This window comes from Rattus rattus, chromosome 1, assembly GCF_011064425.1.
Source record: "Rattus rattus isolate New Zealand chromosome 1, Rrattus_CSIRO_v1, whole genome shotgun sequence".
Classification (NCBI taxonomy): Eukaryota; Metazoa; Chordata; class Mammalia; order Rodentia; family Muridae; genus Rattus; species Rattus rattus.
The window spans coordinates 174038626-174052540 of record NC_046154.1 but is presented as its reverse complement, the minus strand read 5'-3'; the positions used below and the strand labels follow the sequence as shown (position 1 = coordinate 174052540).

The following is a 13915-nucleotide window of genomic DNA, read 5'->3' as shown; positions in this document are numbered from 1 at the left end:
CTTGCTTATATGTGGCTATACCCAGAGGCCTATACAGGGCAGCAGGTTTCCTCTTCTATCCCTTCTGTCCCCTTTGAGACAGGTTTTCCCTGAACTTGGGACTCACATTGGTTTTTGGTTTAGGCTAGAAGCCAGCAAATGATCCTGTGGGTCCACTAGGCTTGGAGCTGAGGTTATAGGCATTTGCAGGGATGCCCAGTGTTTTGTGTGTGTGCTGGAGTCCAAACTCTGGTCCTTATGATTGTGGAGTAAGCACTGTTGACCACTGATCACCTGTCCAGTCCTGACTTCCTCTTCCGGTCCTTTGCATAACACACCCTGTCTTAGTCACTCTTCTACTGTTGTGACAAAAAGCCATGGCCAGGACAACTTGTAAATAAACCATTTAATTGGGCTTAGAGTTTTCAGGGGTTTAGCTTTTCTCCCTGATGGTGGAGTAAAGGCATGATGGTACGAACAGCTTAGAGTTCACATGTTAATCCGCAAGTAGACAGAGAGAGATCACTCGGAATTCTGTAAGCCTTTTGAATCCTCAAAGCCCACCCCCAGTGACACACCTCCTCTACTAAGGCCATACCTTCTAATCCCTCCCAAAATGTCCTACCAGTTGGTAACAAGTATTCAAATATATGAGCCTAAGGGTGCCATTCTCATTCAAGCCAATGCATGACCTCTCCACTTCTTCTCCCTATGTCACATCACATCTTGTTAACTAATATATATATATATCATATATAATAAATGATATATTATAACACACATATTCATACACATGGGACATACATCTACATATATACATGTACACATATCTACATATGCACATATATACACATATACATATGGGACATATCCACATATCTACATATCTACATATATACATCCCAGTTTGGACTCATTCTTTTTACCCTTTGTCTGTACAATCTTATCCACTTATCCATTTCCACAGCTTCATATATCATCCATACATTCGGATTTCTTTTGTGTTTGGCCGGTATCGATCCTCTGACCTTCGGGCCTACCTTGATACATCCTTTTGATGCCATACAAGAATCTTGACCTTGAGAGATACCCTACACCTTCAGCAAGTCCCGTGTCAGCATATACTACTTCTGGTGCCTCCATCCATCAGTCTCTTTACCAGAATCCTCACATTCACATCCCTTCCCCCAATCCTGTTCATCCTACCTCTGGACTGTCCCTCGAATTGGTCCGATTCTTTCTATTTCACTGTGCCACTACAGCCCAAGGCTTCTGTTATCTCTTGACGATCTCTTGATGCCATGTGACCCTCCCGCTTGACTCTACTGGGATGTCTGTCTGTCAGTCTGTAAACTCTCAAAGGACAAGTACTGTAACTGTTTAGCTAATTGGCTATTCGGTGCCTTGAACAGCATTTGGCCATGTTTAGGGGCTTGTTTATTTATAGAATAAATAAGCAGAATGGTTACGGTTATGTAAAAATTATGTGTGAGAACTGGAAGGAAATGGGGAATAATTAAAGAGCTGAGGAAAACAGGGTTTAGAAACCCCACTGATGAAGGAATTCAGAGTAAGATACACACAAATAAGAAATATGTCGTTCTGCACCAGCATGTGTGACAGACAGAGTATTGTGGGGGTAAAGAAGCCAGTCTGAACGAGACTGCAGGTCCCTGAGAAGACGTACGCTAGGACAGTTTGGAGTTCATTCCCATGCTCCCGTCTTGTAGAGCTTGTGGTGGTACATGCCTGTTAAGCCAGCTCCTCAGAAGGCTGAGGCAGGAGGATCGCAGACTGAGGCCAGCTGGGTTGCTTATGCAGTCGAGTTGTAAAGTGCTTGCCTAGCACGTAAGGCGTTGGCTCCAATACAGTGTCACCGAGAGGTAGGAAGCGTCTCATATAGATGCTTGGACTTCAGGTCAGGTGATCTCGGGCTGACAGAACCTGCTTCCCACAGCTTGATTCCATGGACTGGAAACACTTTTCTTTTTAATTGAAAGATTGGGGTATAGATTCAGCAAGCTGTTAGGGGGCACCAGGAGAGACAGCAGAGAAGACATAGGTGGCCACCTAGGAAGTCTGAGCAGAGGTCAGGAAGATGGGAACGAAGGCCCCCCAGGTGGCCCAGGCCACCGTTCTCCATCACAGGTGAAAGGGTTACCTGGTCCTCTACTCCAGCTTCCCACTCCTAACCCATCAGGTTCCTTCCCATGCCTGAAGTCAACTGATCTGCTAGCCTTTAACCCTTTAACTCCCTTTCTCAATGGGAGAACTAGCTGCCTTGTTGTTTGGTTTGGTTTGGTTTCGTTTTAGATGTTTCACTTGGAGAAATCTGCTTCAGGAGTTTGGAACTTCAAGACTTTCTTTTTGTCCCTCCTACACACGCACTACACCTCTACACATACACAGACACTCAGAAAAGCCTTTTCCTGTGAATCTCATCAGGGGCTTAACCACACAGTAAAGCATAGCTAATTTTAAAAGTAGATTGAACTATTATCTGATGGCATTCATAGGAAGTAGTAAAGAGGTGGCAAGGGTACCTTAGCACCCGGAAGATCAAGGAGCAGCCTCTTAAATAAGTCACAGATCAGAGTCATGCAAATGAAAATAAAATCCCGTGTTTGGATGCGAATGCTTTATAATGTAGAGACATATGTTTCACTGAAATGACTGTACTTTTACTGTTTCAGTTAGATACACCGTCACCTCAACCTCTTTTGGATGAGATAATTGTGAATCTCAAAAACCATGTCTAGGAATTCCTATGAAAATAAAGATAAATAAGGAGGCACTTGCCTTATTAGATATTTAAAGTAGTAAAAACTTAGTGACCGTGGGATAGAAGTAGATTCCAAATATATTGCCATACATTGCAAAAAGAACATTGTGGTGGTTTGAATAGGAGTGTCCTCGTGGACGCCTGTGTTTGGATGCTTGGCCATAGGGAGTGTGGCCTTGTTGGAGGAATTGTGCCACTGGGGAGGCGGGCTTTGAGGTAATGTGTCTGTGCCAGCTATGCCCAGTGTGGCAGACAGTCCCCTGCTGCTGCCTGTGGATCGAGAAGTAGAACTCTCAGCTCCTTCTCTAGCACAGTGTCTGCCTGCACACTGCCATGCTTCTTGCTAGGACAATAGGGGACTAAACCTCTGAACCTGTAAGCCAGCCCCTAATTAAATGTTTCCCTTTATAAGAGTCTGGGCGTCTCTTTACAGCAAACCCTAAGACAGGTATCTTGAGGGATGGGGAGATTAAGAGGTTAAGTGTACTTGTTGCTCTTAGAGGGGATCCTGGTTTGGTTCCCAGCACACGCTTGGCAGCTCATAGCTATTCATAGCTCCAGTTTCAGGGGATGCTGCCTTCCCAACCTCCAGGATACAGGCACATACAGACACACACACACACACACACACACACACACACACACACACACATATGTGAAGGAAATACATTCATACAAATGAAATACATAAATCTAAAACATTTTCTGAAGTGAAAGCGATACCTTGGTTCAATGGGAGAAGGAGAGAGTTTTGTTGTTTAGAAAATGGCGAGGATATATAGCTAATTAGCCATCTGGATAAAAATAAAATTGGACTTCTATCCCACACTATATATACACAAATAAATTCCAGATGGGCTGAAAATGTAAGTTTAAAAAACAAAACAGTAAAGAGGATGGGACTATTTAATCCTCGTCTGTAAGATAGCGTTTAGGATGCATTTAACAGTCAAAACAAGAGCCCTGTATCTGATTACATGAAGAGACACCGTGTAAGGGTGCGAGATTATGGAAACAAAAGGAAAAACCAGTGGTAGATGATGAGACAGTGTGTGTCAGGAATATGACAGATAAGGATTAATATCTACGTGGTACAGAGAGCTCTTCGAAATTGATAAGAAAAAAGTATACAGCAGAAATGTGGTAAAAAACTTGGAATATACAATTCACAGAAGAACAAATCAAACAGCCAGCAAAACCATCTCTGTTTTTATACCAGCTCCCTAGAGAAACTCCCCTGTCCGTGGCAGACTGTCTTAGTTAGGGTTTCTATTTGCTGTGAAGAGACACCATGACCATGACAACTCTTTATAAGGGAACCAGTTAATTGGTGCTGGCTTACAGTTTCAGTTTCATCGTTGTCATGGTAACGAGCAGGAAGAGATGGTGAGCCACATTAGGCCTGACTTGAACTTCTGAGGCCTAAAAGCCAACCCCCTAATAAAGCACTTCCTCCAACAAGGCCACACCTTCTAATAGTGCCAGTCCCTATGAGCCTACGGGGCCATTTTCGTTCAAAGAACCACACAGGTCCAAAGGTGACTTCCCATAAGGCTTTGGGAGGGATGTCGATGATACAGACCAACTGCATGATTGTGTCTTCCCCTCTGCACAGACCACAGTGACCATTGTGGGAAGCGTCTCTGCGAGACACTCGGAGTGCGTGGTGAAGAACGCAGACACGGGCAAGCTGCTTTGCCAGGGGAGAAGCCAGATGAACAGGACCTGTGCCTGCAACATCCCTAGCAGACCCAGCAACAGTATGTGGATTCCTCTGGGCAATCGTTATAAAGTCAAGAAGCGAGAGCCTCTCCCAACTTCAGTTCCTGGGGATTGGGATAGTTCCCTTCCTGTCTCTTTACTCTACCCCTGGTTCCCACCTGAGTCTTCCTTACTGCCCTAGCTCCTGAATCTACCCCAGCCCCTCACTCTCTGATATGACTGGGGAGAGCTAGGGGAGGAGATGTTGGCTGGGAGAGCTTGGGAAAGCAAGAAACCTTTGGGCTGATTCTTTCCAGGTGGGTGAGATGGTTCAGAGTTCAGAAAAGCAGTGATGCGTTAGGTGAGATAAGATAGCATTCCAAGTTCAGTTCAGTTCATTCATTCATTTATTCATTCATACAGGAAGTATGAACATCTGGGTACAAAGGATTGTGCTAGGTTCCCGGAAGATGAAGGTGTAAACAGATTAAGCTGACCCTTGCTTCAGAATCCTTATAACCTATTATGGTTACACTGTAGAGGACACATGTTGGTGTGTGTGTAGTATATAAATGTCGGGCTATAATGTAGTATTATTGGGGACCTATAACCATAAAGGCACCTTTATGTCTTAGTTTGGGTTTTCTTGCTGTGAAGAGACACCATGACCATGACAACCCTTATAGGGAAAACATCTAATTGGGGCTGGGCTACAGTCTCAGAGGTTTAGTCCATTATCATCATGGTGGGAGGCACGGCAGCATCCAGGCAGACATGGTGCTGGAGAAGGAGCAGAGAGCTCTACATCTGGACCCACAGGCAGCAGGAAGAGATGGTGAGCCACACTAGACCAGGCTGGAGCTTATGAGACCTCCTATCCCACCCCAGGGACACACCTACTCCAACAAGACCACACCCACTCCAACAAGACCACACTTCTCAATAGCACCATCCCTATGAGCCTATGGGGCCATTTTCATTCAAGCTACCACACCTGGGGTGGGCAAGGATCTCTATCTGGGTAAGCGATATCAATCTTACAAGAATGGGGGATGCACAGAGATAAGCTGGAGGAAAGGGAGAAACTTATGCAAGCAGAGACCAGCTTGTGTGCTAGACGGAAGAGTGGAAGGGGCTTGGGTTGAGGAGCTAAAGAAAGGTTCTCTATGAGTAAGGCAAGTGGGGGAGGGCCAAGGGGCACTGGACACTAGGAAACAACATGCCGTGCGTAGAATTGCGTCTAGCCCGGTGTGTCCATTTCTAATCAGTAAATTTTTAGGGAGAGGATGGACAGGTGGACGGCAATGACTGGAGAGGAAAGAAGGGAAAAGGATGAACTGAAACACTTGGTTCCTAAGGAGTGTCTAATAGAAAAGCCATCGAAGTGGTCTAGACAAGAGAGAGTGAGAGCTGGAATTAGAGGTAAACGGATGTGAAGCGGTCTAGGGATGCCCAGGAGGCTCAAAAGAGGATTCATGAGACTGTTAGTATGGAAAAGACTTGGGAGAGTTAAGGCGATGGTGGATGCCTCCTGGAATGTGTGGCATGATCACACTGGAGCTGTGTGAGTTGCTTGTGAGCAACGGAGTTAATACCGGGTGTCGTAAAGACAGACAGAAACTTACTGCTTGTAGTTCCAGAGGCTGGGGATCCCAGATGAGGGCATCAAATGATTCAGTGTATGGTGAAGGCTCTCTCTCTGCTTCAGAGATGATGCCCAACCGTCCTTATAAGGACACCAATCCCATTGACAAGGAGGAAGTCCTCACGATTTAAAATCTTCCCAAAGACTCCATCTTATAATATTATCAAATTCAGCATTGAATTCCCAAATAGAAACTTCGAGGGTATACCAAACATCAAGCCTAGAGCACTCAAGAGGAGCCTTCTTCCCTCAAGAGGAAAGCACAAAACCAGGGTCACGAGCTAAAAATGTCCCTTGCAATCATTGGATCTGGATCCTTTAAGAGTGCATCCGTTTTCTTCCCTTGGCTGCACACAACAAGTTCAGTTATCCACTCCTTGTGCTTAGCTGTCTGAAACCATTGACAAAAACTTAATTTATGCTCTCTCTCTCTCTCTCTCTCTCTCTCTCTCTCTCTCTCTCTCTGTGTGTGTGTGTGTGTGTACGCACATGCATATGCTCATGGGGCACTGTCTCACTACGTAGCAAATCTCCTGCTTCAGCCTCCTGTGTGTTAGAACTATATGTATGTATGTATGTATGTATGCATGCATGCATGCATGTATGAATGTATTTCCAGACATGATCCATCATGTCTACTTTCCTGGCCTATTTTAGCTGGCTTTTCTTCTACTGTCAGTCTTGTTTTCCATAACTTTGAAACAGTGGAGAAAGGTCCCATACACCCTTGCTAGTCCTCCTGCCACACCTTTGGTTCCCCAGAGGCACCCCTATCTTGCACCTAAATTCTACACGGAGTCCAAACTACTCACATGGTGCTCCCTTGACTTCTGTGTCTCCTTCACCTTGGCTTTTTACCTCTCCTAGAACCGTAAGTGCTTCCAGAGGAAAGGTCGTGAATATTCATTTCCCCGTGAAATTTCCAATGTGTTTTGCACGGTTGGTGCTCGGTAAAGTCTGACTTCCTTGACACCCTCCCTGGGCACTTGTCAATTCTATGGAAATGTATTTTCCCTGGGAGTCCCTCAGCGCTAAGTGGCCATGTGTTCGCCTCACTAACATGCATCAAGTGTCTGTTCAGGTGCCCCTGCCGAGAGGTCGTGTCAGCCCTCCAGACCTCCTTGTCTTTAGAACAAAAGATTATCACTTCACATAAGTCCACTTCACGTGAGCAGAATGCTGCGTGGAATCCTAGCCATCAGAGGAAGGAGCCCCTGTGCTGGAGAGAGACATCTCCATGCGAGGATCCTTAGAGTTTGTGAACAGCACACTAAGAAAGTATGAGGAGGGCATGTGCCAAGGTATCCCTATCAACAGGGAAAGGTATTTTCTCCAGACCTGGAGGATCCCTGAAGGAAGGGTCAGTAAGGAATCCCTCTAAACTCTCCCATAATACAAGGAACTTAGGGATGTCTACAAAGTCAGGCCGACTTCTCACAATGTCAAGACTTCCATTTAACAGTCCTCATGAATTCCCACGAGTAAGGAGATATTATTTCCTCTGTGTTAGTGCTGGTCCTTGCTTGGACCTAACAGGGTCACAATGGTGTGGCTGTGGACCATGGTACCCAAAGGCTTGTCTCTGTGCTCATTACATTGGGAGGGGCATTACAATATACAGGTTCTGAGACCAACCTCAGGTCTGTTGAGTCATCATGACTTGGACTACAGCTCTGGTGCTGAGATTTCCCCAAAGTCTTTGTGATCCTGATCCACGGCTGGGTTTAAGCCTCGGATCCAGCATAGAGGTTTAGCCGTTTTTCTCCACTGCTGACTTAGCATAGGTTTTTTACCCCCTATTTTATTCTTTTGGAGTTTCCTAACCAACGCATAAGGTTTTCCGAAGCAAACCAGCAAATCATTTGACAGCAGCTGACTCCAAGGAGATCTCCGGGCCTCTCACCCCCAGGGTGTCGCATTTAGGGTTTCTTAGGTAAATATTTACCGAGTGTGGACTTTTCTGAAGGTGCAGATTTTCTTTTCCGGCATGCTGGCGCTCATGTTCTCGGCACTTCTTGCTCGGTGACTTGTTTTATTCTCATGCCTTGGCCAATTACAAGCTGAGGTAGTGATCCCAGCGAGAGCTCGGGATGTAAATGGGCTGTAAAATGACTTTTCCTGGTGATTATCTGTGGGAGCCTTGGCGCTAGCATCGGCCTCAGTCTGTTTGGAGGCTTATGCTGTGCACCGTGGCTGCCTGACATGAACGGCCCGTGGGGAAGGAGCCACACACTGATTGAAATGTTGGCGAACAGCTGGCACACCCGTACCCTCTGCGTAGAAGAGGCAGGAATATTTCTTCCTTCTTTTGCGTCTCCAGCTACGCCTGACTGTGGCAGGAACCCTCCATGAGTGACTTCCCCCCTTTCTCCTCCTCCAGATGTCTTTGTCGTCAACGCCACCTTCACCTTTCCATCTTGGAGCGTATCGGAAAGATTCAACTTCACCAACTGCGCGTCAGTGAGAGAGTAAGATTGGCTCTGGCCTTTCAATGGTCTCATTGCTTGGGAATTTATTTGGTTTACGCCTCCATTTCCTAAAGAACTCTTTTGTGGACTAGAACTTTCCAAAGTGCCTTTTGGAGCATGGCCTAACTGGAGCGGGGAGAGTCACGGAGGTAATAAACCGTGCTCGCTCATTCAAGGCCTAACGAGAAACTGGAGCGGCTGAGGAGAGCATGCGCCAAGGTGTCCCTATCAACAGGGAAAGGTATTTTCCCCAGACCTGGAGGATCCCTGCAGGAAGCATCAGTAAGGAATCCCTCTAAACTCTCCCATAATGCAAATGGCTTTGGGAGTTTGGCCAGAGCAGTGAGACCCGTGTGTGAGGGCAAAGTTGAAGTCTACTTCACCAAAATGGCGTCTTCATTTTGCTCGCTTTCTGTGGTGCTAGGGAACCGGACTTGCGGGCCTTGAGCATGCTAAGCATATCTACCACTTAGCAACCCTAGCCCTGTGTCTTCCATTTACTACTATTGGCCACATTCAGCGATGAACCCTTTGAATTTAGACTCCAGCTCCCTCCTAAAGGAGAGAGAAGACGGGGGAAATAGTCTTTTCAGAGGCCTGTCCTCTGAAGTTGGGATGGAGGACACATGCAGGCTGTGTTACCAGAGACGAGTTATTCATTCTGGGGTGTGATCGGACAACACAACAGCTTCCAAGCTGGTCCGGAAATCACTATAGGAAAAGTGAAGTCAGACCGTGTCAGGTTATCTCTACCAAAGAGGTGCATTGGAAGGTCTCACAAGCCGAGAGTTGGCAACGTCTAAGAAGCAGAATGGATTTTGGGAAGAAAAACAGGATGCTTGATATTGGGAGCCTCTGACCCAGCAAACAGGAAAAAGGAAGAGGGAACGAAGTAGAACTTAGGGTTGTGAGGAAAGTTTAAAGATGTCTCTCTGTAGATCCCTCTGCTTTAGAGTCCAGGTAGAAGGAAAGGACATACCCCAGGGTCCCACTGCTGGGTAAATTATAGCCGGATCCAGCAGCCTGAAGTGCACCTATTCAGGAACCTGCTTTGGGGAGAGGCTCCCTCCCTGAAACGTAATCTGTTTTCTGTCCTCAGGAAACTACTTTCTGTAGATTAGGAATATATAAGCATATATGAATCCGGCCCAGGAGGACTCCCTGTTTGTGGCTTCTCATCACTTCCTGCTAAGTTTTCTTGAGGCATCCTCGGCTAGCTCTCCAGACCAGACCCAATCTTTCTTCTAGGAATATGGTCTCAGCCTGATCCCTGATCGTTCTTTATGCATGGAGGGCATTCTCAAGCCCCACGCAGTCACCCACGCACGATGCCCCACCTGATTAGCAGGCCCAACTCTCCCTTCATTGGTTTGTAAAGCAAACAGTGGCGCCCCCTCCTCTCCGCCTGCCAGGGGATGCTTTGTGTCTCACACCGAGGAATTGGCAGCACAGCTGCTCCAGAGAGTGAGGGCTTTGCTGCTTCGCTGAGTGGCAGTCGGGAGAGAAAGACCCGTCTTTACAGAGGCTCACCTGAGGGTGAACAAATAGCTCCCGTGTTCAGAATCAGCTTCAGTGGGTTCCTGTTATCAACAGACCAGCGGGTGACCCTAGCTTCAGGTCTCCATGGCAACACCTCCGTTGAGCGCGATGACAACCCGTCAACTTACAGGGCTTTCCAGAGAAGGGTATAAAACCTTACTCTCTTCCCGACCTCAAAGGGCCATCCTTCCTCTCTTTGTCCATCCTGGGCTGGTTGAAGATTTTATTATTAATAGTAGCCTCACTCCTGTACGTTCTCAACCTGTAGCACCCCCGAGGGAAATTTCTAGAGTGTGAATAATCCCCTGAAAGATACAGAAACTAAGTTGGTTTTTCCGTGTCGCCAGATGCCCAGCATGTATCGGGACTGGCTGTGCTTGGTGTAAACGGGACAAAAGATGCATCCATCCCTTCACCCCCTGCGAACCGTCGGATTATGAGAGGAATCAGGTAAAGTGGCATTCGAAGTACCGTGACCATCTGTCTACCAGAAGCGAGTGCCTGTGTGCACCCCACCCCACCCCTTCCTGCCTGTCTCCCTTTGATGTTGAAGGGGTGTTCTCCTCCAATGCAGGAGCTCTGTCACGTTGCTGTGGAGAAACCACCCAAGGACTCAGGAGGAGGAAGAGTCAAGGAGAGCAAGAGAAACAGAACCGACACGGCTTTGCAGGTCAGACTCAACTTTTGTGTTGATCATGGAAAGACAAAACGTCCCCCTTTGATGACAACAACAAGTCCCACGACTTTGGGTTTCCTTTCTAAAATTCCCCATCTTATGACCCCAGCTTCTCCCCCCCACACACACACTTTTTTGGGGGGTTCATTTTTAACCAAGTTCCACATAATCGGCTCAATACATCAAAGGCTTCACATTCGCATAAAGGAAATTAAAACTCTGTAATTGTGAAAAATGATGCTGTTCCCATAGAAGGTGACTTTGTGGCTCATTGGGGAAAGTGTAGCGTACAACTGAGGTGACCTCAGTTCCAACCAGATACTATGACTTCACTAATGGCCGGCACTACGAGTGTGGGTATGCAAAATACGCAAGCCGATCTTGCTTATTTTTTGTTCGATTTATGGAGTTGATCGAACCCATCATTAATGAATGCCAAGATAGAACGGCTACAGGATGTGTGCATCTCCTTCCCTTGTGCCTCTCAAAAGTGGTGATTTTTTTTCCCCCATGAAAATTTCCTGGAAAATCCTCTTGCTTTGTCTTCACAGTTATAGTTAATTACCACCGTCTAGATATCAGTCGTGTACAAAAAGAAGGCCTGAGACCATGTGAGTTTTTCCGAGCAGGACATGTGTGACTCTGTTTAGTTCTGTGCTGGCTCCCTTCAGCTGACAGAAGTTCCTTAGTGTTTACATGTGGTGTCACGCACACGGAGTGGACAGGTTCCCTCCCTCATGCTCTTCCGACTCTGTCAGAAGCAGACAAATTAAGCTCAGCACTGGAAGGAACTCAAAGGGCCCAGCTCTCTATTCTGTGGCCAGTCTGGGGCTCCGACTTAGCCATCTGCAGCTACTTAAGGTCAAGTGTCAATACGAATAAGGGACACATTTTTAATCATTCCTGAAAAGTTGATAGTAACTTTAGGTGAATTAAGTAACAGGCTCAGGGCCTGTGAATCCAAATGGATTACGAAGTTAATTAAAGCATTAGTGAACCTTGGTGTGCCAATATCTCCGTCCTTTGCGTCTCTGAGGCTTAATTAAGTGTGGGGCTGCTTCTCTCCTCTCGGTGGTTTGCAAAAACTGAGACACAGTGACAGGAGCTTGGATGGAGAAGAGAGAAGCCTTTTGCTTTTAATTAAGCTTGGCGGTGGTGGTTTTCAGTTTTGGTAAACGGCAGGGACCATGAGATTTACCATCTTCACTGTTTTTAGTGTGCACTTCCGTAATGTAAGTATCCCTTCACGCCGCGTGCACGGCCAGTCACTGCAATACTTTACAGCAGAGCCAAACCGAAACTCTACACTCATTCAGTAACTCCGCCCCCGCCCCCGCCCCCGCCTCCAGGCTCCTGTAAACCCTTACTCTGTCTTCTCTTTGCCTCTTGTGACCAGCTTACTTCACTATCATTGAGCCCACCAGCTCACCGTGTTGTGGCACGAATTAGACATTCTTTCCTTTTGAGGGTTGAATAATATTCCAGCATGTGTGTATAACACATTTTATGTATCCATTCCTCCAGCCAGGGGCTCTTGGTGTGCTCTCACCACTTAGGCAATAGGACAAGTACAGTTAGAAACACAGGCATAGAGCTGCCTCTTAAAGCCACTGTTTAATTCTTTCGGTCAATACTACAAAGTTAAGACTCCTGGAGCACACTGTAACTCTTTTTATTAAGTCTTCCAGGGCTCTCTGTCTGGGTTCTACTAACAGGGCTCGAGGGTTTCTGTCTCTCGCATCCTCTTGAGCATTTTCCTTTTTTTGTTTTTTTGGTCATTATTGTACTCACAGATGTGAACTGTAACCTCACAGGACTTTGGCTGTCTTCTCTGTGTGCATTGTGACTCCTTTTCTGCTCACCAGCCGATGTCTTCTACTAAACTCCTTTCCCATTGATTTAATTGGTTAACTTGTTTTCTTCCTTTGGGCAGAAGAAGTATATTCTAGGGTTTAACCAGATACAACATTTGAAAGTATTTCCCATTCTGTAGGTTACCTTCCAACTCTGTTGAGGTCATGTGTGTGTCTATGTGTTTGTGTATGTGTGTGTGTGTTTGTGTGTATATGTGTGTGTATATGTCTGTATGTGTGTGTATCTATGTGTGTATGTATATATGTATGTATGCATGTGTATGTGTATGTGTGTTTATGTGTATATCTGTATATGTATATATATGTGTGTATATATGTGTGTATATATGTGTGTATGTATATATATGGTGTATGTGTATATATGTGTGTTTGTATAAATGTGTGCATATGTGTATGTATGTAAAGTATGTTTGTGTATATGTGTGTATATGTGTATATATGTGTATTTGTGTGTATATGTATGTTTGTGTGTGCATGTATATATGTATATTTGCATATGTGTGTATGTGTTTGTGTGAACATGTATGTGTATATCTGTATGTGTGTATATATGTATGTATGTATATGTGAATGGGTATAAGTATGTGTGTTTATGTGTGTTTGTGTGTATGTGTGTATAGGTCTGTATGTGTGTATATATGTGTGTAAGTATATGTGTATGTATGTATGTGTTTATGTGTGTATATGTGTTTGTGTGTATATGTGTGTATGTGCATATGCATATATATAGATGTGTGAGCATGTGTTTATGTGTGTTTGTGTGCATATGTGTGTTTGTGTATATGTGTGCATGTGTGTATGTATATAAAGTATGTGTGTGTATGTGTGTAAGTATGTATTAAGTATGTATATTTGTATGTGTATATATGTGTATATGTGTGTGTTTCTGTGTGTATGTGTGTATGTGTGTGTCCATGTATATGCCTGTGTCTATGTGTATGTATGTGTGTGTCTGTGTGTACTACTAGATCTCAAACCCACAGTCTCACACACACTAGACAAGCACTCTACGTTAAGATATATCCCTGGACTAGTCATGTTCTTTGATACATAGAACTTTTAATTTCAATGACGTCCAGTTTGCCTATTTTTTCTTTTGTTTCTTGTGCTTTGGGGGTCAGGCCCAAGACATGACTGCCTTTCAAACTTCCATTTTCTTCTTCGAGTTTTAACTCATCTATACACAACTTACACACTGGAGTCCATTTTTGTAGATGCAGTAAAGAGGTCCAGTCGCCCTTCTGCAGACGG

The 13915-nt window shown here is 45.4% G+C and overlaps 1 protein-coding gene across 1 annotated transcript in view; it reads left to right on the top strand.

Annotated features, from left to right (window-relative positions):
- Plxnc1 (plexin C1) overlaps window positions 1-13915 on the top strand; it is a 152433-nt gene that overhangs the window by 68908 nt on the left and 69610 nt on the right. The window contains exons 7-10 of the mRNA XM_032917107.1: window positions 4377-4521; window positions 8488-8575; window positions 10462-10564; window positions 10689-10784. Coding sequence (XP_032772998.1) covers window positions 4377-4521; window positions 8488-8575; window positions 10462-10564; window positions 10689-10784 — 432 coding nt within the window. The remainder of the gene's footprint in view (window positions 1-4376; window positions 4522-8487; window positions 8576-10461; window positions 10565-10688; window positions 10785-13915) is intronic.